At 40.4% G+C, this 26,143-nt stretch overlaps 1 protein-coding gene across 1 annotated transcript; it reads left to right on the forward strand.

Annotated features, from left to right (window-relative positions):
- Positions 1–261: 261 nt before the first annotated feature.
- On the forward strand, positions 262–13,284 carry LOC138041504 (uncharacterized). Its single transcript, XM_068887249.1, has 7 exons — positions 262–1,061; positions 3,457–3,551; positions 4,170–4,326; positions 5,113–5,176; positions 5,361–5,644; positions 11,140–11,338; positions 11,700–13,284. The coding sequence occupies exons 1-7, from the start codon at positions 438–440 to the stop codon at positions 11,780–11,782; spliced, it is 1,506 nt and encodes a 501-aa protein (XP_068743350.1). The 5' UTR covers positions 262–437; the 3' UTR covers positions 11,783–13,284.
- The last annotated feature ends 12,859 nt before the right edge of the window (positions 13,285–26,143 follow it).

The raw sequence follows: 26,143 nt of genomic DNA on the forward strand, positions 1-26,143 counted from the left end.
ATAAAAGTTTACTCCCAGGTTGCGAAAAAAAGAAGTCTATTATTATCCTAGCTAAGTATTAACAGTTGAATCAAACACGGTCTAAAAGCGGCATTGAACTTGACCTTGAATTGAGATTCGGAATACTGGACCAAAAAAGGAAAAACGTCTTTGAAAAGGATGCCGGTCTGTCTGCGACTTAAGGTTTATCAAATGTCATATATAAGCCGTTGACATCTCGGTAAAATTGAGGACAAATGTAGAATTAGTTGATGTAGAAAATGAAGATGTCGAGTGATCTGGTGTCAACTGTCAAATTTTATCTGCTCGTTCTTACTTTACATTAGAGACTACATAATGATTGAGAATAACTTAAGCATTCAAAGAGAACTCCACAAAGCTAACTGAAGCAAGACTGAAGCACCTTGAGATCTGTTGCATCTGCTAAGCGGCGCAAAATGTTGGTATCAACTTGGGTTGTAGTGTTAACTTTCGTCGTCGTTAGCATCTCAAAAGAAGGTCCACTGTCCACGGTCGATTTTTTGACTAAAATTACTGAAGAGAAGTTTAAAGCTCCGCCGCTTGCTTTCGTAAGGTTAGAAACTCCTTTCCCGAAACGTCTCAACGCATCGTGGATGTTAATGCCGCCGTTTGTGACGCGGAATCCAAATTCAAGTGATCATCACACTAGTAAAAGAAATTCAACTGTTTATCAAATAGATGGCATTTTGCCCAACATTTTGAACCTTGCTCTTAACATGTGCTGCGCCGCATTCAAAAAGAACGAAACTGTTGTTAGTTATCAACACCATCCTGTGCATGATAAGTCAGAGTTGCACAAAGCCATCATGAAGGATGATGTTCACCTTATATTTCCAGTCCAAAGCGACGATGATAAGGAATACAAACAGCATCTTCCCTATCTCAAACTTTTTGAGTCTCCCGGCATCGTTCTTATAAGAAGACAAGACTCCATCAGCAGAGGAATTCAAAACTGGAGCGCCGCTGTTCGCAGCTGTTGGCCGATCGTTGTGTTAACAGTTTTGCTGTCTATTGTGGCGGGAATATGTGTCTGGGCATTGGTAAGTGATCACGTTTGTGTAATACATCAATAAGACATTTGACTTGGAATGAAGCAAGTTCTAACCTTCTATGTGATCGCAATTTCTTAAAGGCAGGGCTCGGGGTTTAACGAAAAAACAGCCTGCTGGTGTCAAATGTCGCCTAAGGGAGCTTCCCTTTTGTCAGAACTGGCCGGCCAGACCCGTTAATTCGCAAAGAAAATGCAACAATTTGAAGGAAGACTTGCATGATAATCCCTCACATCCCTCTAGAGGAGTATATATCATATCCCAGGTTTGTTAATTTGAAACGTTGTAGATTTAGTCCTCCCAAATGCTCGGTCTGGCCGGTCAATTCCATTAACGGAAAGCGCTTTAAGACTGCTATTCTCAGTTTTTCTAAATTGCAAACTTTCGCCGATTCACAGCATCACCAGCGAAAGAATTATAAGAGAAAGACAAATATTTTGTGGGTGACTTGTATGTACAGTGATGAACAATAGATGATGAGCTGTTATAAAATATTGATCGTAGTAATATAGGCATGATGGATACTCAGATCCGAGGAGAACAAATGGCTGAATTTATTATAGATCGACTGAAGCAAAGGAGCTCTGAAAATCTTAGCTTAAGGCCTTAGTTGTCGTGTAAATTTGCTATTCAATATGCTAACCGTTGCAGGTATGATCTCAAGTCGACTAAGAATTAAAAAAACTCAGTTCAATATTAACAGACACCGCTTGATTTAAACAAGAATCTCGCTTTAACTGTAAAAGAAAAAAAAAAAATAAATGACAGAAAATAGTTTACTGAGGAAAAGGACTTTTGAATATGTACAGAGAGTCACTTTAAGAATTGCTTTTTTTCAAATCCTGCATATCTTGACTATCTTGGTACGGCGGTTTCTATCCACAGACCGATGTACTCATCACATTATTTTCTGATCGATATGCGAATTTTAATTATGTTCTCGCAATTTTCACTTAATCAAAAATTACAATTTCCTCGATTGTGATTGGTTTAAAAAAACTCCTATTTTCCACTAATTCACTTGCCAAGTTGTTATCGGACAGCTTAATAAGCCAATCACATTCAAAGTTGTAATATAAACCAACCAATCCTAACCTTGGCTTCGATCACCATCGAAACAGTGTACAGACTCCTAAAGTGGGGCTTTCTTTCTTTCTTTCCTCCTTTCTTTCTTTCCTTCTTTCTTTCTTTCTTTCTTTCTTTCTTTCTTTCTTTCTTTCTTTCTTTCTTTCTTTCTTTCTTTCTTTCTTTCTTTCTTTCTTTCTTTCTTTCTTTCTTTCTTTCTTTCTCTTTCTTTAAGAGCGACGTTAAACAATTTGCGGAGTTCAAGCATGCGACGTTTTTGAGCTGCGGACGGCAACCAGAAGTGAGCAAAATGGCGGCCATTTTGGAATAAGATGTATGACAGCTGAAATTCATCGCATGATTCTTTGGCATTCATTGGTTCACCGGCTCTTACGGGATATAACTCGCACTCATAAGTGACCAGCCTCCGGCCAGTTAGCTTAGCAGCTTAGTTGATAGAGCTGTGTGTTCAAATCCCGTTCAAGCGTGGCCGGGGAGATTTCAGTTTTTCTTCGCGACTGTTGAAGTTGCTCAAGGAACTGCCGCATGATCTCCAACTCTCGCATTAAATCAATCTCGACCCCAGAGCTCTCCTCTCGACTGAGGGAGAGAAGAGCACTGGGGAACCCTAAAACAAAGTGTCCTCTCATTGGTTTTCGTGAAAAACAATCAAAAGCGTCTTTAATTGGTGCATTCATGTTAGCTCGAAGAGTGAGCAGGCGCCGTAAGGTTCAAATAGCCATTTTTTGGCTGTAAGAACCCTAAGGCGCATGTTCTCCTACATAGAGTCTTCCAGAGCCTTGGGTCGATCCGAGGCTCTTGTGACGAGAAGAATGGTATTGCATGAGAAATGGGGTGAAATCTTGAGTTTAATAACAGTGTGTAACACTGAATGTTTTTGTAACGACGTTGAAAAGCCTTCTTGTGATCCATGTTGTCTGTTCCTTTACTGATGTGCTCTAGTATGTACCATGCACTGGTATTTACAGTCAGACAATACAATATGCGGCATAAAGTTGCCTTATGGGTTTTAACCTCAGTACACCGGACATCCCTCACCCCTCGAAACCGGACATTTCCTACGGTCCCAAGGGTGTCCGGTTTAGAGGGGTTCCACTGTATAATTCAACCTGTGTAAAAGGGTTTTGGATGATGATCGCCAGGTGTCTCTTAAAGAGAGGAAAACTCCTATTTACAAGTCGCCCAATCATTATTAATTAAATAATTAAAATTGTTTCATTGAAAGCATTTTCTCGAGGCAAGGGCAGTAACTCAAAGCTAACACAGTTACTTAATATTCCTTTTAAAATTGTTTTCACAGGAAACCAAGAAAAACTCCAAGGAGTTTGGCAGTCCATTTTATTTTGGAATTTTCGACGGTTTCTGGTGGGCCATCGTTACCATGTCAACCGTTGGGTAAGACAACAACAGCAACAACAATCTTTATTGTGCTATTGATACAACAGAAAGTGTAAAGTAATCAAAGGAAATATTTGCGAAGAAAAGAGAGCACAGCCACTCAGAAATAGGAAAAGCTAATCGCACTGAATGGCTGGGCCATGCGGAAAACACTGATCTTGCTCGAGGCTGACCGTCTTTTTTCCCAGAAATCACTGTAAACTTTGCTGAGAGGAAGGTAATTAATGGTATTCATTTTCAATTCAAAATGATCTAGACGTTCGAAAAACCAGATTCTAATTTCCCAGGCAAAATTATAGTCTTCCACAATCACAGTTGTACGTCATTTGAACACCTACCCCCGTGCAATGTTGTTCACTACGTTTTAGTTTCTAAACAACTTACAATGAAAGGTGGGAGAGGGAGGCTGGGATGCTCGATTAATTCCATCGGTTTACCAACAATGTGTCACTGATTGCAGCCCTCCAGACCTGATTGTTTTGAGATGGAATCTCTCTTTAGTTGAGGCCAATACGTTACCAGCCGATTTCTTGAAGCAGTGGGTAGGGTTAGAGGGGGAGAAATCTTGTGAGAAGGTCTTTCTCTCTGTAGAAATAATTCAGATTGCTCTTACAGATATGGCGACAAGACTCCGAAGACATTGATGGCGCGGTTGTTCTCTGTAATATGGATAATGATTGGGATCACTCTTTGTTCAATGCTGACTGCCACGCTGTCCAGCGCTTTCACAAACGTAACAGTGGATTACTATGGAGTTCTTTCTGAGAGGAAGGTACAAATATGAACGAGAGCATTGTTTAGTAACACCAGAAATATGTCTTAATCTTCCTTGCTTTTATTCCACCAGGAGACCTTTTTACGTCCAGTCCCTCCAGCCCGACGAAAAGCAAACAAAAAATTACAAACGGAAAGTAAACAAATAAACAAGAAAAAGAAACATAAGCTCTCGGGGGAAAATGGCCGTGCGAAACTAAACTTGCAGCGAGATATATGCAGACAAATTTTTGGAGTCAAATTTTTAGCGCGTTATTCCTAGATTAGGCGAAAGACAGTCTGCTTCGTGTTCATCTTCTATTTTTGATTTTCACAAGACGCCGAGGCAGCCATGTTTGTCAGCTCCTACACAAAAAATTGGCAACTGCATTTTTGTCAAAAGTCAACCCAAAAATACACTGCAATAAAAAAGCGCGCAACTCAACTGACAGACAAGGGAGTGCGTGCAGTCTGCTAAATGCTTTTAGTAAAATCCAACTAGCGGTCTATTATCAATGCTGCGTTCTGATTGGTTGAGCTACTAGTAGGCTATTTGTTATAGCCCACTAGTAGCGAAAAGCGCCGGCTTTGAAAACCAAAACAACAATTAAAGTCTAGCTTTAACTAGCGAAAGATGTTTTGTCTCGATATTTTTTTGACAAACTAGATGGATTTTACTGAAACAATTATTCCTCTCGCCCTCATGGCCTCTGAGTCAATAGCCCATTCGGCCTTCGGCCTCATGGGCTATTGACTCAGAGCCCATTCGGGCTCGAGGAATAATTGTTAATTATTTGATTCGCAGGTCGGAGTGGTAAAAGATAGCATTGCTCTTCAGAAAGCAGTAAACCTTGGCGCCAACGTGGAAGGTTTTTATCCATTGAGCCTTGAGTTATTTCGTTTTTTCAGTCATCCATTTGAACCTTATTTTATTTTGTATTCCTTCATACTTCATTCTTCTATTAGTCCGATATCCTTTCAGTGTTTATTAGTCAGGTTGCCATTTTTCTTATCATTTAAGATTTCTTTTGAATCTTTTCCAACTGCCATTAGTCTTCGAAGACCTTAATGAAGTACACAATGCCTTGGTCAACAAATCAGTAGACGGAATTTTGGAGGAGTTGTTTACGGCAACAGAATACTTCGAACTACAGTACGAAAATCCGTCGCTTTCTATCGTTCATTTTTATGAAGAGAAGCATGGATATGGAATCGCATTCAAGTCCCTATATGTTAAGCTTGATTTTGGACAAGTCTGGGATTGCATGTCATTTGTCGCCTCATTCATCGCTAATGACAAATATGATTTCCTCAAGGGACACATTCACAGAGCTAAGGTGAGGAAATAAACATTTCAAAATTAATACATTTGCAATCTGCTAACTCAAAGTCATGCCATGAGGTATCTGAAGCAGTCCAATTGCACTCACTCACTCGATCACTCCATTCTAGCCTGTTCCAGGCTCCCAGATAGTCGGCAAAGCGAAAACAACTACGTGTGAAAGCGAGTCGACCCAAGCCCCTATTCATTTTTCGCACTCATTTTTTTCGCTTTCCCGACTATCTGCGTGGAGTCTGGAACAGGCTAACTCCAATCCAAACATTTTTTCTGTACGTCCCATGCTAAATTCAACTTTTGCCCCAGAGTCGTTATGGGTCTATCTTTGGAAAGTCTCAGGGGGTAGTAGAGAGAAAGTGTTCCTCTGGAGATTTTCATGTAATGGAGTCGATTTTTAGTGAATGAAAAATAACCTTTTGTGGAGTTCGAAAATAGAAAATGGAAAGCTAATAGCATGTGAGAGATAGCGTCCGAAGAATGAACGTGGAATTCTTAAAAAGCGACGAAAAAGTAAGAAGTGACGATCAAATAATCGCCGAATATTAAGAATAACCTTGCTCCATTCAGGGACTGGATGCTGCATGTATCATTTACAAACTAAGGTAAACTTCTCATTATGTTGTACAGCATATATATTGCTTTCCTTTAAAAATCACAGACTTTCTACGTATATTTATATATCGGAAACTGTTCGATTCTGCAAATTGCGGCTACTGTAGTCACTTGACAAAGCACATGGTTTGCCAAACTCAACGTGTTGTTGTTCGCCATATTGTAGATTCACCTGCTATTTTTCGCATAAAATAGACGCTGGGCGTCAAAGAAATTTGTATTCAAATATGTCTTTTACGGACTGAGCGTGTCGGGGCTGATGGATTTTGCGATGGGGCTAGTGCATTCTGACCACTTCTACTAACATGCCCAACGAGCAAGGAAAAAGGCCATTTCCGAGTTCATGTCTGCCTCCTCTTCAAAGCGAGTCTAAGTGCGAAGTCTTTGTGATGGTAATTAGTTATACTTCACATATGAATGAAAACTAATTTTCATAAGAAAAACTTCGCACTTAGACTCGCTTTGAAGAGGAAGCAGACATGAACTCGGAAATGGCCTATTCAAATTTCAGGGTTACTGTAAGGCAGACTTCCAGGTAAAAAGCCGTTTTTCAAGCTGATCTCACAAAGTGAAATCTGTTGAAACAAGTATCGCATAATAGGCCTTATCACGGTTTTCGACGCCATCTTGACGGGTAGGCAGAGCTATGGCAAGCCGTTACTGCCAAAAGCCCTTCAACTTTCTGGAAACCAGGTTGAAATCCATGTTGACAATATTGTAGGTTAAGTTAAGTTACGTCAGCGGATGGTCGAGTTTCGTGGAAAAAGCTCCAGTTCTTCCTACTGATTGTTGAGTTTCTGCGATCTTGTGTCGAGTTCTCGCTATTTAGTGTCGAGTTTCTGCGATCTAGTGACGAGTTCCCGCGATCCAGTCTTGAGTTTCTGCGATCGACTGTCCAACTCTCGCTAGCCAGTTTTCAAATTCTGGCCAGCGAGTTTTCAAATTCTCGCTAGCGAGTTTTCTAATTCTGGCTAACGAGTTTTCTAATTCTTGCTAGCGAGTTTTTAAATTCTCGCTAGCGAGTTTTCTAATTCTGGCTAGCCAGTTTTCAAATTCTCGCTAGCAAGTTTTAGAGTTCTCGCTGGCGAGAGTTGGACAATCGATCGCGGAAATTAACTCAAGACTGGATCGCAGGAACTCGACACACGATCGCAGAAACTCAACAATCAGTAGGAAGAACTGGAGCTTTTTCCACGAAACTCGACTATCCCCAGACGTAACTTAACCTACAATTTCTATAACTCGATCATGTCAACATGGATTTCAACCTGGTTTCCAGAAAGTTGAAGGGCTCTTGGCAGTAACGGTTTGCCATACAAAGCGGTCAGAAATTACAGTGTTTGTATGGGAATCCGATAGCAAATAACTTCTTCCAAAATTTGTGCATCAAAACGTTAAAATACTAGGTAGAAGATTGTGTTCACCAAGTTTGAAGGATGTAGCTTTCCTATAAGTCGCTGAGCTAATATTTTTAAATTTTCCATACATTTGTCTTCAAATTTTTTTCCCGCGAACCGCGTCTAGACGTTTGTGTCTACCCAGCCAAATTTACAGACAAATGTGTGGAAAATTCAAAAAATTAACTGAGCGTCTTCTAGCCAAGCTACATTCTTCAAACTTGGTGAATACAATCTTCTACCTAGTATTTTAACGTTGCGATTCAGAAATTGTGAAAATTTCAATGTTGAAAGAAGTTATTTGCTATCGGATTCCCATACAAACACTACTAATTTCTGACCGCTTTGCCTACCCGTCAAGATGGCGTCAAAAACCGTGATAAGGCCTATTAAACTTCAGGTCAGACATCTAGTCCGCAGAATCTTCGAGTACCATAACAAAATGCTGATGAATTTTATAAAATCACTTTTACGGGAAATGCGAACGGCAAAACGTACCTTCATGTTCGCTTAGTTTTTTTTTAATGCCTAAGTAGATCCAACAGAAAAATAGAATACAACAAATAAAAAGATATCCACATTATTGCGCAAAGGCTGAGAGGCAGATAGTAATAGTTTAATTTTGAAAAACGGAGGTTCATCAATAGATTTGGCGGTATGCGGGATTTCGCGGTGATATTTGTGATTTCAGCTGAAAACAGGGGCGGGAAGCGGGGATTTCAGCGAGTGGGAGCGGGATCTCGTGTTTTTATAGGGTTGGGATGCGAGATTGGCAAGGGAAACAGAGCGAGATACGGGACTTCAATTCTCCTCAGTTGCCTCAGTTGACTTCAGTGTCCTCAGTGCCGATCTCTTCTAGTTTTTCTTATCTTTCAAATTTAACTATGAGCGCTAAGTGGTTTCATATATCATTTCGTTCATTCGACCATCCATGAAAAACATTTTTTTAACGTTTAATGTGAAACTTCAACTTCAACTTCAACCCAAGAGTAAACATTACACTCCTCGAAAGGAGAGGCTTTTTCTATCGCCATGACTAATTTCCCTTTCGTAAAAGACCGATTTCAAGGTTAGTGGTCGATGCCATGCTTAGTAGCCAACCCTTTCTGAATAAAATAGACCCGAGGAGGTTGAATGTTCAACTGAATTAGCTAAAATTGACCCAGATTGAGAAATTAAGCCTTAGAAATGATTATGGTGTTAAGGGTTTGCCTTAAGTTGGGGATAATGTTAGTTTTTTTTTTTTTCAATCAACTATTTAATGTTTTGGATGTGCAACTCGATAGCGTAGTGGCGAGTGACATACGCTTTAAATCTAATAGCCCGGGGTCGGTACCTAACCTGGTCATTTCAAGTTTTCTTTATTAAAAAAAAGACTCGAAACAGAAAAAAAAATTCTAAATGGCTTTGAAGTGGCATCCACCGTTTACGAAACGGAAATTTGCATCGCCATGGAATTAAGTAAAATATGTCAACACCATCTCTCTACTCGTTTCTGACCCCAGTCACAAGATTCTTTCTTCATCTTGTAACTGGTGTTTTTCGAATTGCTTCTGATTTTCTTTTTGGGTTTTTTTTTTCCTCCGACCGACTGCCCCAAGATTAGGAAGCGCAGGAATAAAGGGGGTTCAAGGGCCTAATAAGAAGTCAGCATCTCAACTTGGAAAGAGGTCTGCGAAGCCAAGAAAAACATTCTTAAAACGCCCAATGTAAAGGAATCCAGTTGGCCCTCGGATTCCAGCTCCCAGCCCGTGGATTCCAGATCCTGAATAGAGGATCCCGGGTAATTAGTCGTTGATTCCGGATTCCAGACTCACGGGTTTCACCGAAATGGATTCTGGATACCATCAAAGGCTGTAGATTTTGGATTCCATAGCCTCACATTAAGCCGAATTTAATCCGGATTCCTTTGCATAGGGCGATCTTAAAGACGGGTTTCTCAGTTTAGCTGTACGAGTGGATCGAATGTCTTCATCTGTTGGGCATAAAGAAAAGCAAACGCGAAGTTCTTTCGATGTTCCGAAAACCTCTTCGTTCAGGGCCGGTTTCTCGAAAGCCTCGAAACTTTCGGGCCTTATATCCTCTGTATCTCAAGAACAGAGTGATTTTAAGTCAATAAACTTCAATATCATCTTGAGTTTTGTTGTCTGGAAAACATGTTAAAAGATCACCCTACGACAACTAAAGGAGGGCAGTTTCGTAAATGGCTTTTCGGGCCCGAAAAGATATCGTGACTTTTCGAGAAACGGGCCCCAGGGCTTAAACCAAATTAAGACAGCACTGAACAAAAGTACTTCGCACTCGATTCCTTTCCAAATTTTATCCTCATATACTAATTCTGAGATGCATATGCCTAGATATATATATATGTTTTTTTGCTTTAGTGATTTAATATATGGGTAGCAAATACAAAGCAGCGTACAAAGTACGGAAACGGACCATTAACATGGTAATGGTCTGTACTGTAAAATCCCAACCAAGAACCAGGCAATCAAGCAAAAAAAAAATCAAGGTGACAATACGTCACGCATGCGCACAACCATTTCACCCGGTTCATTGGCAGCCATGGAAAGCTGTTTCGGCCTTGTTAGACCACATCAGCGTGGCATTCTCAACTTTCAAAAATCCCATAATGCACCTGTTTTACCCCTCAAATTTGGCAGAGGCATTGTTTTCGATTTCTCTTGGGACATCTTCAAGTCTCAAGAGAAATCGAAAACACCGATTATGCAAAATTTTGGGTGCAAGAAGATGTGTTTTATGCGTTTGAGAATTGAGAATAGCCAACTTACCAGGCGGGGGTGATTCTCTTACCGCATTCGTTATGTGGGGCTGCCACTTAATTGGGTGCCTAAAACCCCAAGTCTGGTAAGTTGGTTATGTCATCCTGGTGAGACCTAATAAGGCCGAAACAGGTGTCCATGGCTTCCATTGAATGCGGTGAAATGGTTGTGGGCATGCGTGACGTGTTGGCCACATCGGTTTGGTGTTATAGGGCGCTTTTCATTTGACAGAACTACAACTAATTCAAAATAACACACGTCGGGGATGATATATGCTCCTCCAGAAGAATGGGGGGGATAATCATGCAAGTGTTCCTTCAACTTGTTGCATTTTCTCTGCAAACTATTGGGTCTGACGGGCCATTTCTGACAAAAGGAAGGCGCCCATAGTGTGTCACTTTGCTTTAATTTACTTGTTGTTTTCAATCAGAGTGCTCCTTTTAGCCCTAGAACCGCTTTCCATATAACAAAGTGTCATACTTCAAGGACGACACTTTATCGCTCGGTTAGTAACAAAGTGAACAGCGCGGTTATGGACATAGAACCTTGGCAGCAAAAACCAAACTTGAAATAGTTCTCTCGGGGCGGAGGGATTCGCTCTCTTGCCTCGTATTCTCTTGATTAAGCCTAATTCTGATATTTCCGTGGAAAGTTCCTGCAGCTTTTGTTAAGCAAGGTCTTACATTTTACCTCCAATGCAGAAGCTTAAGGGAGCAGGAAACGCGGCGGGATCCAAAAGCCACGAACTCAGCTCACAAAATTGGCCAGTTTTTGCTGGAATCGTGTTTGGCTTCTGTGGACTGACCCTCGTGATCCTCACTATTGATGTGGCTCGGGGATGGTTTCAGGGACGATGCATGAACAGAAAAATGGAAGATAGTGAAAAAGGACACGAGAAAGGTACGTTTCCATACCCAGGACCCTCAGCGCAGGGGATATCGGTTCCGAAGTTGCCCGAATGAACTCACTTTGTGGTTGCTTTCTGTTGAGTGAAAAGCTTGTGATTCAAATATGTGTTGAGTATTTAAGACTTTCTCCAAGCTTTTTTGTCTCACATACGTTTGCCTTTCTTTGATTCACTTTCCACACCATTGAACCGAATCATATTCACGAATGTTTTTTCGATATAAATACTACTACAAGTTCACAAAAAAAACCCCGTATTTTATGCTGACTGCCTCTATATGGCTTGCTTTTCCCTTGATTACATTTCTGTAAAATATGAATTAATGAATAAATGTATGACTTATTACATTTTTAGGAGAAATTTCACTCCGAAAGTCGGAGTGGTCGCCGGATAAAAGACCCTTGGCGTTTGCTGAAAGAGAATCCATCAAAGAGTGATTCACTCTGTGGCATAAAAAAACAAGTCGACGCGTTGTGTCAAAGACATGAAAATGTTTGCTCCATACGATTAACTTCCGACTAGAGACTTAAGGTATTTTCGAGTCTTTGATAAGCGTCTTTGATAATGTTTTTCCGCTCTAATTACTTGACAAGGAGAGAACATCAGTAAGAGTAGAACGACCTTGTTATAGTGGGAGACGGGAGAGAGGTCCACAAGTTCTGCTGCTTCCTTATTGGCAAGCTTTGTTTAATCTCAATCACGACTTTTGAACAGGTAAATCATTTTTCGTCCTTAGAGAATTAGATTCTTTCGGCTAGCAGCGGAAATGAAGGTCCGTTCTGAAAAATGCGTTGTTTTGGAACAACAGCTCATTCTCGTGCCCAGAGCCCGCGGTTCTTTTGGTCAGCAGCAGGAGCCATGAATACTCATGGACTCCTACCAAGAAGACAGACTCTTGCCGCAGCCAAAGCAGGATCGCGCCCGTGATCATATTATAATGTAGCTGGCGCAATAGAAATAAAACTATTATTATTATTATTATTATTATTATTATTATTATTATTGTTATTAATTAAGTCCGCGATTCACGGACTTCCGGCTCTTGTGCGCATTCTCGGAAATTTAAAACAGTAACGGTCGTCAACGGTTAAACATTATACCATTACTGCGACAGTACGTACTTTTGGTTGCGGCCAGAGTCCGTGTTCTTGGCGGTCACCAAAACAAAAGCAGAGTCTGCGAACGAGAATGGGAAAAAAAGGAAAAGGAAAGGAAAGGAACTTTATTTAAGTGTCTAGTCGTTCTAGCGCTGGAGCACTGATTGGGGACACTGTAAATTGAAATGAACAATGAAATTAAATATAGTAAAATGTCGGTTTTTGAGGAGACGGGAAACCGGAGTACCCGGAGAAAACCTCTCTGTGCAGAGTAGAAAACCAACAAACGTGACCCACATATGACGCCGAGTCTGGGAATCGAACCCCGGCCACATTGGTGCGAGGCGAGTGCTCTTACCACTGCGCCATCCCTGCGCCATCCCGGCGCCATCCTTGCGCCATCCCTGCATCCTGAACCACTAAAATACCTGAGACTTCGCAGAGGAATCAAGAGTCTATTAATATCTGAATCAGCCAGCGATTGTCCTCCCCAGTCAGGTGACGAAGCAATCATGGCCTCTGGGTATGACAATGCAGGTGAACGTCAGGCTATTGTAGCACGAGTGAAAGGTGCTGGATCACGACAGTGCAATAAGTCATTTCCGAGTTCATGTCTGCCTCCTCTTCAAAGCAAGTCTAAATGCGAAATTTTTGTGATGGTAATTACTTCTACTTCACACATGAATGAAAACTAATTTTCATAAGAAAAACTTCGCACTTAGAATCGCTTTGAAGAGGAAGCACACATAAACTGGGAATTTGCCTATTAATTTTGTGAGGTTTTACCACTTGTTTGCCCCTACTCGATATACAAAAAAAATGTCGTTTAAGACTTTGAAAAGTGTAGAGTGATAGATAATGTATATATTTTATGATGTTTTAGAAATCCTGAAGAGTTTTCCGTGTACTGAAATAAAGATTTTTTGCTTGATTGAAGAACTTTTAGGCTGAACACTTTTCAAAAACCTCAATGCAATACCTTTTAATCTTCCTCAATCTCACCCATCCTTACATCAATGTTCCATCCTTCCGTCAATGTTCTAAGTAGTTATTTTTACCTTTTCCCTTTACTTTGGTTACCAGGCATAGTTCCCAGTCGCTAAGTTTGGCTAAATTACTTGACACAGCCCCCTTAACTGCTGTATAAAATTAGTAATACCGAATCATGAGAAACCATCACTCGAATCAATGAGCACGGCCATTGGAGAGAACAAGAGCTACGGAAAGTGATAGCCAGTCCGGGCCTTGCGAGCCTACAACTTGAATGTCTTTCACCTTGGAGCTGCAATCTTGCAGAGTTCACATGGAAAATGAAGACCACCCCTCTTCCCCTTGCATCCCCCAATTTCAATGATGAAACTGTGGCGAGCTTCAACTTGCGAGCGGATTCATCATTGATTTTGGAGGGAGGGGGGTACTCTTCATTTTATTTTGTCCAAGATGGTAACGTTTTCCTCGATCGTCTATATTTAGATCAGGTTTCCTGCCATGTATTGAGCCTTTTCAGCAGCCAAACAACTCATTGTGCCTCCTACTAGGTCACGCTAACCCATAAATTAATAATTAAAGGCATGAATCTAAAAAAAGAAACTGGGCCACCAGCTGTCCGCTCATACTCTTTTGCTTGTCGAGGTGTAAATTTCAGTTTTCAGCAACTTTTAGATTAAATAGAAACGTAGTTCATCCCTCCCTGAAGTGCGAGTCAGCAGTGCGCACGATTGATCTCACGAGCTTTCAGGCACCTTTACACAATGCCATCTTATCACCGTCCAACGACTCTATACGATGACTTGTAGTTGCGAGTTTTATGGGAAACAGACTTACAAATTTCGGCCTTTTTATTTCCCCTGATCTCCCTTTTCTCTTGACGAGCAAGGGCTAAGAGTTTGAGACCGCGGTCGTTGACATTGGATCTGATTGCATTTTGCAGGGAAAAAGTCATGAAAGTTCGTCGCGTTCGATAATACTCCATGCATTTAATTACATCACCTGTTTACCTGAATAAATTGTAGAACAAGCACCTATATGCATAATAAATGAGAGTTAAATAAAATAACCGAATTCTTGGTCCGAATAGTGTTCAATCTCGTTTTGCTCATAGATATAGAAATAATTGGCGTGTAGACTTTCAACTGATTAAGAACTCGACCAAAACAATAAATAATGATTCTCAAGAACTAATTAAATGAATATTATGCCAAAGAAAGGAAAGAAGCATTTTTAAAAGAGCGTAATCTATCTGCACCATTCTCTGTCGTTCCTGTTGCGAGCTACGACCAATCATCATTTCGATAAGGACAAAATGGAACTCAATCAAATTGTTGACGTCACAGGTAAATTAAAGTAATATTTTAAAAATACAACCACACTTTTGAATTTTCGGATCCGTATCCAACTACCATTTTTACAAACTACCTTACATCGGTTTCTATTCATCTTATACCAGAAAGAAAATTTCATCTATTATCAACAAGTATTGCAAGGATTTAAATGTTAAAGTAATTTTCTCTCCATTCAAACTATGCAACATTTTTAATCCAAAGGATTTCATTCCGGATTCTCTCAAATCACGTGTTGTATACAAATTTACTTGTGCGGGCTGTGGTGCTCGCTACGTTGGTGAAACCAACAGGCATTTCTACACACGTCTAAATTAGCACCTTTTCCGGGACAAAAATTGTCATATTTTCAAGCATCTTAGTTTTTCTAAAAATTGTCACGATAATTGTGATGTTTCTTGCTTCAAAATTATTGATAATGCTACTTCTTTCTATCAACTCAAAACCAAGGAGAGCTTCCATATTGAGCGGTTGAAACCCGAACTTAACAAACAAGTTGATCATGTCAGTTTAGCATTACACTTTTAAACTTTTACCGTTATGTCAGTTGTGTTCTCTATAATATTGTTGGTTCGTTTGAATTTTACGTACTTGTAACGAACATGTAATCTACAAAGAATCATTGTATTGATAGTTATATATATATATATATATATATATATATACGAATTATCTTGTAAACATTTTAATGTTACACTCAGTATGGCTGAAGATGATGTTTGAAACATCGAAACATGTTCCGAAAATTCAAAAGTGTGGTTGCATTTTTTAAAATATTAGTAACACTTGTGCTATCCAGCCCATTTGGAATAAATTAAAGTAAATGTCAGATTTATGCAGCTGTACGTTAACACATTATTTCTATCAGTACATAATAAGACCAGCAATCAAACTTCATCCCAACGAGGTTCGCGCAAACTGATACCTTTACATCTGCTGGAGGGGCGCAACGGCACAAGATGTTGATCAGATAATGTCTTGGGTATTTGTCCTCACTGTCACTGCTTTTAGCATTTCGAAGAAGATCCAATTTCTCGCAATTTTTTAGTGGAGGTTCTTGAAAAGAAGATGACAAGGGAGTCTGAGCCTGAGTACGATTCACCTAGTTTCGATCCTTCAGTTACTTTTTCGCATTGCCCGGAAAACCTCTGTGCCTCCGGTATGTTACTTCCCCCATTTGTTACGTGGAATCTGACATCATTTAAAATCAGACCAGTGACCAAATAGACGGCATTTTGCCCTACATTTTGGAACTTGCTCTTAACATATGCTGCCCCGCACACGAAGAAAACGAAACTGTTGTTAGTTATAAACACCATCCAGTGTATGATAAATCGAGTTGCACAAAGCCATCATGAAGGATGAAGTTCGCCTTATATTTCCTGTGCAGAGCGACGATGATAAGGAATACAAAAAGTATTTTCCTTATCTCAAGCTTTTTGAGTTTCCCGGCATCGTTCTTATAAGAAGACAAGACTCCATCAGCAGAGGAATTCAGAACTGGAGCGCAGCTGTTTGCAACTATTGACCGATCGTTTTGTTAACACTTTTGTTTTCTATTGTGGCGGGAATATGTGTCTGGGCATTGGTAAGTAATCACGTTTGTTCAATTATGTCCAGAAATGCACACAATAACAAAATTGGCAAAATAACAAAATATCACCGACAATTTGACGATTTTGACAATTTTGGCAAATATGGCGATTGTTGAGAAATTTTGTCAAATTGCCAAATAGATGTAAACTTTCGCCATATTCGCCAAATTCGCCAGCTTTCCAAGGGGCCCCTCTTTTCGTCTCATTTGCATTGGCTTCCACGTTGTTGGTGATTTTGACAAATTTGCCATTTTCGCCATATTTCTAACTTATTTCTTCTTTTCCAAATTGTTGGCGAAATTTTGCCATTTCTGCCATTTTTGTTGTTGTGTGCATTTCTGGACATATCTCGTTTGTTTAATGTGTCAATGAATCAAGTTTCAAGCAATCTGTGTTATCGATTAGGAACCAATACTTCTCACAAATATGGTTTCATCAATGTTCATAGACTATGTTCGGTTATGCGAAGAAGTCGAGTCAAATGCGATACTCGAAAACCGACGTCCTTTAGGTTAAACGTGAGGCTTTGCTGTAGTTTGAAAAGTAATCTTTATAAAATAATCCACTGAGGGTTAGCATTGCTGTCATTTATTCGGCAGTGTCGTAAAAACAGATCTTCACTTTTTGACGATGAATTGCAGTGGCGGATCCAGGGGGAGGGTCGGGGGGTCCGGACCCCCCTTCCTTAACCGAATTTTTTTTTTACTACTTGTCTCGCATCTGCAGGATCGCCTATTATTACTCAACTGGTTGACTTGTTTTTTGATGGAGAGCCGTTCTATTTTGCCACTAATCTGAAAAAAGTTTCTGTAGTGTTTTTCTGAATCAAAGTTTGGACTCCCCTTTCAAAAATTCCTGGATCCGCCCCTGAATTGTCCTGGCTCCGGTCATCCAGAAACAAACGCTTAAGCAGCGTGCGCAGTAATCGGTCTCTCAATGACGTATCCTGACTTCCGCAGTAACAGCCGCGGCTGCAGCCTGAGATTGAATTCAAGGCCTCTCGTGAGCTTTGTTGAATCAAAATGTTGTTGATGTGTTGAAACCGCAGCAGTCAACATCGTTCAACCTCGTTCAATATCATTCAACAATTCGAACGGATGTTGAAGGAAATGTTAAAGACAAATTTCCGGGCATTTAGACTCGACCCATGCAAAAAAGATTTATCTCTTTATGTAATTCTCAACCATTGGAATGCAAAAATAAGTTGTATCCAGGGGTATGAAGGTAAAAGAATGTAGCTTAAAGGTATGCTGATGCAGACATGACTCTCTACAAAAGAAGCACTTTCTCTTAGCTATGGACATAATTTCACTTCAAAGTTTGTTATTCTAAAGGCTAACAAGTCACCAAGTGTTCCTCTTAAAATTTCTGAATACAGAAAACCAAGGAAAACACTCAGGAATTTCCCAGCCCGTTTTACTTGGGAATTTTCGATGGTTTCTGGTTGTCTTTTGTAACTATAGCAACTGTTGGGCAAGCATGTCTCCAATCCCCATTCTCTCAAATTCTTAACTTTACCGTGAGAGGTCTAGGTTAAACAATAAAAAAAATTCTCAGATAAATGATGACGCGGTATGTTTTTGTTTTGAAGACAGCAATCAGTGGAATTGATTTTCAGTTAAATCGACAGTGTCGCTAAGTCGTATTCCAACCTCCCAAACCTGATTGTTTTGAGATCGAATCTTTTCGAGTTCGCAGTTGAGACCAACAAGTTATTAGCCGAATATTTAAGGCAGGGGAAGTGGGAGAGAAATCGTGTGTAAAAGGTGGCATGTATTCTTTCTCACTGTAGAAATGATTCGTATTGTCATCACAGTTACGGCGACAAGACTCCAAAGTCATTGGTAGCACAGCTGTTCTCTGTAATATGGATAATGATTGGTATTACTCTTTGTTCAATGCTGACTGCCACTCTATCCAGCGCCTTTACAAACGTAACCGTTGATTACTATTGTTATGATATCTAGAATTTTCTAGAGTTTCCTTACCTTTTCTTGTTGTTACAGAACGTTCTAGAAACGAAGTTGTCAATTTCTATAATTAAGTTAAGGTCACGAGTTCGCTATTAAGTATTGAGGGTACCGAGGTGAAGTAGTGACGTGCTTGAACTTCCATGCTGTTGCAAATCTTCGAAACTCTGAACATGAATACAGTGGGCCATTGTCTGAAACAATAGCGTCAGGTAACCCATGACGAGCAAAATGCATCTTTAGTTTACAAATCACAGCTTTGCAGAAGTATCGGAGAGATGATCCACCTCAATGAAGTTAATCGAAAAGGACAAGGACAAGGTAATTGCGGTTCTCGAAAGTAAATAAGTCGGTCGAAACTCGCTTCCAAGGTCTATCAGGGACCGGGTGAGGTTGAAGAGGTTCACTAGCTTGGTCTGGCTTGACACTCTGGCATATAGAACACTTATTGATCAGCTTCTTGAGCTGTGCAGACATTCCTGGCCAGAAGAAAACTTCTCTTGCCCTTTGAAGACAGGCTTAGAGTCCTTGATGGGACTTATGAGTTTCCTCCAGCATGGAGCGGTGGAGACTCTCTGGGACAACGATCTTTGTTCCTTTAAAGATCAGGCCGTTATGGAGTGTCATCTCTTCTCGGTATTTGAAAAATGGCTGTGCTCTAGTGGGTACCATGGCAGTTGTTGTCGACCAACCGGCGCGTATGACCTTTGACAACTCTTGTAGAGATTCATCTTTGCCTGTTCCCGCTTGAAACTTCGCAAGTGTTGTGGCAAATATTGGCAGATCCTCAACAGAATAAACATTTTCTAAATCCTTGCAGAAGGGTGAAGTGTTCGGGGTCTTTGAACTCTTGGGTAAGGCACGAGAAAGAGCATCGGCAATGTGCATCTCTTTGCCAGGCTTGTAGACGAATGTCAAGTCGTATTTTTGAAAACGGAGCATCATTCGCTGTAGTCTTTTTGAGGCTGTGTTGATAGGCTTTCTCTGGATTGTAATCAACGGCTTGTGATCTGTTTCCACAGTGACATGTTTGCTATAAATGTACTGTTCAAAGCGCTCGCAGGAGACTACGATAACAAGGAGTTCCTTCTCGATTTGCGCGTAATTTTGCTCTGTGAGAGTTAGAGCTCTATTCGCGTAGTGTACTGGCTGTCCGTCTTGAAGGAGCGTCGCGCTGATTCCATACTGAGAGGCATCGCACTGTATAGTAACATTTTTACTCACGTCAAAGTACTGTAGAAGTGGAGCTTTAGTAACAAGTTTTTTAATCTTGGTGAATGACTCTTCTTGAGGTTGTTGCCAGCACCATTCAACTTCTTTTTTCTCCAGGTGTCTCAGGGGCTGAGAAACTGTAGACAGATGTTGGCAGAATTTCGCTAGATACTGCTAAGAAGGTTCTCAACTCTGCAAGGTTCGTTGGCGCCGGATAATCAGCGATCGCTTGTACCTTTGATGGGTCAGGCAGTAGACCTTGCGCTGTAAGGAGGTGTCCTATGAAAGAAACTTGTACCTGTCGCTGTTTCAACTTCTCGTTGTTGAGAGTGAGGCTTCTTTCTCTTGCTCTTACAAGGAATGCTTTGAGATTCTGATCGTGGTTAGCCAATGCTGCTTCAGGGGTATCTCCAAAACCACAGACTAAGAAGTCGTCAGTGTTCATGGTCGTCAGATAGCTGCTCTTCTCATCTAGTTTAACTTGCCAGAATCCGCACTTAGCATCTAACACACTGAAGACTTTTGCGCCGCTAAGTCGAGTTGAGACTTCCTCGATGGTTGGCAGGGGGTAGTGTGATCGTTTGACAGCGGGGTTAAGATCTCGAGGGTCTAAACATACTCGAATTTTCCCATTGGGCTTCTTGACTATGACGAGACTAGAGACCCATGCTGTGGGCTCTGTTACCTTGGCGAGGATACCGTCCTTCACCAGGCTGTCTAACTCTGTCTTAAGTGCTTCTCTTAGTGGGACAGAGACTTTGAAAGGAGGATGCACCACTGGAGAAAAGCTTTCATCTACTCGGATAGAGTAGTTTCCATCAAGACACCCAACTCCACTAAAAACATCAGTGAATTCAGATAGGACAGGATCTCCTTTGACAATTGAAGGGACATCAGTGCTTTCGTCGTGAGTAACATTTATGTCAGCGTCGAAAATTTTGACGAGATTCATCTTCTCGCACGTGGTTCTGCAAATAAGTGGTGTCAAATCTTTCTCCACTATGTGGTAAAGGACTCCATACTTTCTTCCTTTTCTTTCGGTAAGGAGACGGATTTGTCCAAGCGGCCAGACTACAGACTTGTTGTGCATGACGAGCCTTGAGTACGACTTTTCCAGATTATTACACTGATTGTCGCCAGTCACTCTGATGTGATCACGTTTTGGTAGAACGTTACACGAAGCACCTGTATCAATCTGTAGTTGTACTTCGGCCTTGTTGTTCATAAGGACTGTCACATAGGCTGACTTGAAGCTGGCCTTGTGACTGTAAATCTCGCAATCTTCCACATGATTGACTGAACTGGACGCACATTTCTTTCCAAAGTGTTCATCTCTGCCACATTTATTGCATTTCTTCCCCACAGCAGGGCATGAAGATTTTTTCATCTCATCGACAGTACCACAGAACTTGCATTCACGATTCTTAGCAGTAGGTGTGCTAGTATTATTACCAGGCCCTTTTTCTTTGAGTTTCCGGGAAAATGACTGCTTCCGGTTTAGGGTGGGTCTACGTGAAGTTTTGCCTTCAGTATAGCGTTCTTAGGAGATTTTGATTTCTTAAGTCCGACACGGTTGACATTGGGCTCTTCAGTTGAGATTTCTGATGCACGTATGTCAGTTAGTTCTCCTGTTCGAAGGATATCCAAGGCTTTGTCCAAAGTAAGATCTTTCTGTTCAAGTAGTTTCTTGCGAGCACGATCATTCTTAACTGCAAGGATGAGGCGATCTCTAATCAAGCTGTCTCTGAGGTTTCCGAAGCCACAGTGTTCGGAGAGACGCGTCAGTGCTGTACAGTACTGATCACCACTTTCTGCAAGTTCTTGCTCCCTTTTATTGAAAAGGTACCTTTCATAAGTTTCGTTGCGTTGTGGCAAACACAGAGACTCGAATTTCGCCAGTACATGGTCTATGTTGTCAGCGCTTTCATGACCATCTTCGTCAAAAGTAAACGTATCAAACATCTGAACACCTTCTTTGCCTACAACGTTAAGAAAATGAGCAACACGCACTGGACCTTCTTGTTTACTGATCCCAGTTGCCTTTTCATAGATTTGCCAAGCTCTCTTAAAATGTAACCAATTATCGCCTCGACGCGATCTGTCCTCTAGGTTGAGAGTATCTGGCGGTTTGGCTAGCAGCCATAGTGCTGGACGCTTGTCCACTAGTCGACGGCTCGGTCATGACTTAAACGTATCCAGAGGTCGTGAATTGTATCCAAAACATCTGACACCAAGTATTGTTTACGTCGGTTGTTTTCAAGGCTGAGAGACGATCAGATCACGCAACAACTACAACAGATTTAATCACTCCAATTGAGACGTTTACCATGAGAACATGTACAGGCAGTACCCAGTACCCGGTATGGCAATAAAAGAGATTATCCTTAAGCGATACCAGAAATAGCTCTTACTGTGATCTTTCCTTTATTCTACTACCTGACCATTTTACGCTCAGTCGGTCTGACCTGATGAAAGAAAAACAAAATCATGGGCGTACGAGAAATGGCAGTGCGAAGTTAATCTTGGAAATCTTGTCATTGGTGACAGGATAATCAACAAACAGTCCCAGCTTCGAGTTCTGTGGCCATACACATGGGTTGTCTTTTAAAAAAATATCACTATTTCCCGCAATCCATATCAAACTTTCAGTCTCCTTAATTAACGATAATAGTAAATTAAGGGCAAGTTAGGAATTCACGATAATCGTTAATCCATATAGGTAGAGAATGGGTTGTTAAAAACATAGCTGCTAGTGATTTCGTGAGTGAAAATCAAGAATTCAAGCTGGGAGGAGCGTTCTTAAGGGAAATTACTGAAGTAATGTACCTGAATGCTTTTATTTGATTCGAAGGTCGGGGTCGTAAAAGATAGCATTTCGGTGCAGAAAGCAGTAGAGCCTGGGGCTAACGTAGAAGGATTGTATTAAACACCTGCCCCACAAGGATCCATACTTGGGCCCTTACTGTTTACACTTTATATAGCACCTCTGCAGGATGTGATACACAAGCTTAGGATCTTAAGTAAATGTTCTATGCTGATGATAATCAAGTATATATAGCTCTTAGCCCGAATCATCCAAGTGACGCGCTTGACACCCTTTGGCGATGGGTTGAACACATTTTTTCGTGGAATACCATGAACATGTTCAAGGTCAATCCTGGAAAGACGGAGGTATTACACTGACAGTTATGGTGGCAGAGCTTGTTCGTTCGCAGCACGAAAACTATGGAACTCTTTGCCTGAGAACATTAAAAAAGCGAAGACTGTAAACTGTTTCAAAAGTAAACTTAAAGCGTATCTTTTTAGTCTTTCTTTATCTTTGTAATTTGCTATTTTGGTTTTGATTAGATGGGGAGTTTATTTTGTGATGAAATGGTTGTAAGGCGCATTGAGCTGTGAAAATGTTCAATCCAAGAACGTTTGTAATATTATTAATTAATTAGTCGTGCTTGAATAAATTCGAACAAAGGCAGAGCGTGAAGCCACCCCCTTTTATAGTGCGTCTTCGTTTTTAAACGGAACCTCCACTAAAACAAGAAAATAACTTAAGCACGGAACATTAATGTTTACAATCAAAAGTGTTCGAACGTTTTCCATTGAAAGCGTTTGTATCCGAAATAAATGAACTTAAAAAACGCCTGTCTTGGTTTTCAAGTTTCCCGGGTGTGGCCCTCTTGAATAATTGTGAGGTGTTGTGGTTGCCCTCTTGTTACTGGGTTGCCAACCCAGTCGGAATCTGTCTTTAATTTCGTCGTTTTTTTATTTTTCGTTTTCTTTTTTTTTTTTTATTTTTTTCCGTGTCGGTAAAAGTCCTGCCTGTCACTCCCCTGCTAAGTGGTGTCTTTGTGCATAGAGCCTTCTACGCGTATTTTCTTAGGATCGAGAGGGTAGTGGGAAATGCGTAGATTTCTCTGGTGGACACAGTAGAACGATTAACTTAACCGGCAATGGCGTCGAAAGTCATGTAACGCGAATGGCGTTTTAGGGGATCTTTGAACAAAATGTACCCTAATGAAGCTCAATAATGGCAAGCGAATTGGATACTGGACAGGACAGGCGGTCGAATGTTAGAAGCGACGAGTAATGGACTTCGACAACAATCTGTCGCCCGTCGAGCCGTAATCAAAGTGAGCAGTCTTCCTAACATTTTGCCAAGCGTGGTGTTTTGTACAACACTCAAACCAAATGAACAGTTCTCTGGTAACTCAGTGTGGGTTCAACAAAGACAGATAAGGAATCCATATAGTGGATCTGTTATCTCAGTTGTCTCGCTATTTGTCAGATTTGTATTTACCTGTTCTCAACCCTGCACAGTCTTCCAGTATAACAATTGGAAATTTCACTAATAAGTCATTGACGTGAATGGCGTTTTAGTGGATCTTTAAACAAAATATACCCTCATGGAGCTCAAGAATGGATCGTCAATTGTATGAGCAAGACAGCGCTGAAAAATAAATATCTGGATTGTAAGAGACGAGTAATGGTCTTCGACAACAATTTCATTTTTCGCCTTTGGATATCAAGTGAGCTTTGTTTCTAATATTTTACTAACTTGGTATTATATAAAACACGGAAATCAAATAGCAATTTTTTTATGGATTTAACCATAGTTACTAACTATGATTTAACAAATTAACATTGAAGGAATCGAACGCCAACAAGAATGCATCACAGTGTTTACTCAAGTCGCATCTTAGTTGTCTGACAATTTACATTTACCGGTATTTTGTACTCAACTCAGCAAAGGTGTAAAATATTTGGAAATGTGACAGTGAAAAATTACTTGAATGAAAGCTTGTTGTCTCTTTTGTGCTTTATTATTTACGGTCAAGGTTCTTTCGAAAAGGGTTGAATGTGAACTGTCAGAAATTTATTTAATTGCATATGCTTTGTGATTGTTTGTTTCGCTTGCACGCACGCAACTGAAATAGGAAGGGTTTCTTGCCTCTTATAGCAAATATGTTGCTTGTTTCAATAAATGTTTCGCTGGAAAATATTTCTGTGAAATTTCTAGCTTTTGTAAATTTATCATGTTGTGTAATTTTCGAGCTTAGCAAATTTGCATACATGTGTTGAAATGTGATACGGGGAGAATTTTTGTGGTAACGCATTAGTCACGAAAATAAACAGGTCTGTTGGAAGCGTGCTTGAGTTTCAACAAAATGACCCCCAAAATCGGCAAAAGATTGTGACGCTGATGAATAATAAAGTAGCTGCTATTACCAAAACGATGGAATTACCTGGTGATAAATAACCTTGTCTTGGAGAGTAAATTTTTGATTTTCCAGAAACAATGGTCAACCTCTGAGAGTTGCGCGATTGTGATCTTTGTGTTGAATTCGCACATTTCTTGTCAAAATTTATAACAATCGAAATACAAAGAAAACTAACAAAAACAAAAACCCGGTAGCTTGGCATCATTTGGCACAGATGCTTCACTGTTTCGCGAGTAAACATGCCGCGGTAAAATAACGCGGTAACTTGATCACTGCGCTCGCTGAATTCGATGTGCGATTTACTCGGTGCAGCCAAACTTGTACAATTACAACAAAACAACTAAAATCTCCCAAACTGTTTTTCGCTGATGGTAACTTTTTATATTCGTGGTTCAAAATAAATGTTGTTTTCATGTCGTAGATTTTATTACCGATGGCAAAATATTTTATGCTCGATCGACCGTCCTGAAACTTCCTTCTGCTCTTCTTAAAAACTGTGTATCCATATTTATTTACTTTTACATCAATATTTGTTTTGGATAAAGCAAGCTAACAAAATCTGTATCTTGCTTGGTTCGCATTTGATAGCATTAAAATAGAATTTTCGGTCCTATGCTTCTGTTACTGAGTGGTATATTTCTTAGGTCGCCCATCCAGATACTAACCCCGCCGAATAGGAATAACTTCAGCTTTCAACTGTTGTTTACAAAGCTTTCAGATGCTGTCAGATGCTGTCAGTGCACGCTTACACTTGTGGTGGAAAGAAGTTGCATGATCAACATGTCAGCCCAGAAGCCAATGTTTCTCGATTCCCTTTTATTTTCTTCAGTCTCTCTGGGTTCAGTACTTTGCTAGTAACCACATGTCTTCTCAAGGGGCTATTTATCTAAGACTTATACCATGGCGCTACAATGATAGACAATACCAAAACAATATCGTGTACTGTTCAACCTACATATTACGCAAAGACAACGGTCAACATGTCATCCCAGAAGACAATGTTTTTCACTTCCCATTTATTTTCTTCAATCTTTCTGGGCTCAGTACTTTGCTAGTAACCACATGTCTTCTCAGGCTATTTACCCAAGACTTCTACCATTTCACTACAATGATACACAATACCAAAACAATATCGTGCACTGTTAGAGCTACATATTACGCAAGGACAACTTGAAGCTCCTGGAAGACAACACACAGTTCAGTTGACATTATGGAATAAATCGCTGTGTTACTTCACTACCACACGTAAGCAATGCGTGTCAATTGTTTTTAAAGAGGACAGGAATTTCTTCTTTCTGACAAATGATTAATTAATAGGCCGGTCGCCAGGTTTTTAACCTCACAAAAGGATCTGTTTCGTCGTACGAAC

The sequence above is a fragment of the Montipora capricornis genome, chromosome 3 (assembly GCF_036669925.1).
Source record: "Montipora capricornis isolate CH-2021 chromosome 3, ASM3666992v2, whole genome shotgun sequence".
NCBI lineage: Eukaryota > Metazoa > Cnidaria > Anthozoa > Scleractinia > Acroporidae > Montipora > Montipora capricornis.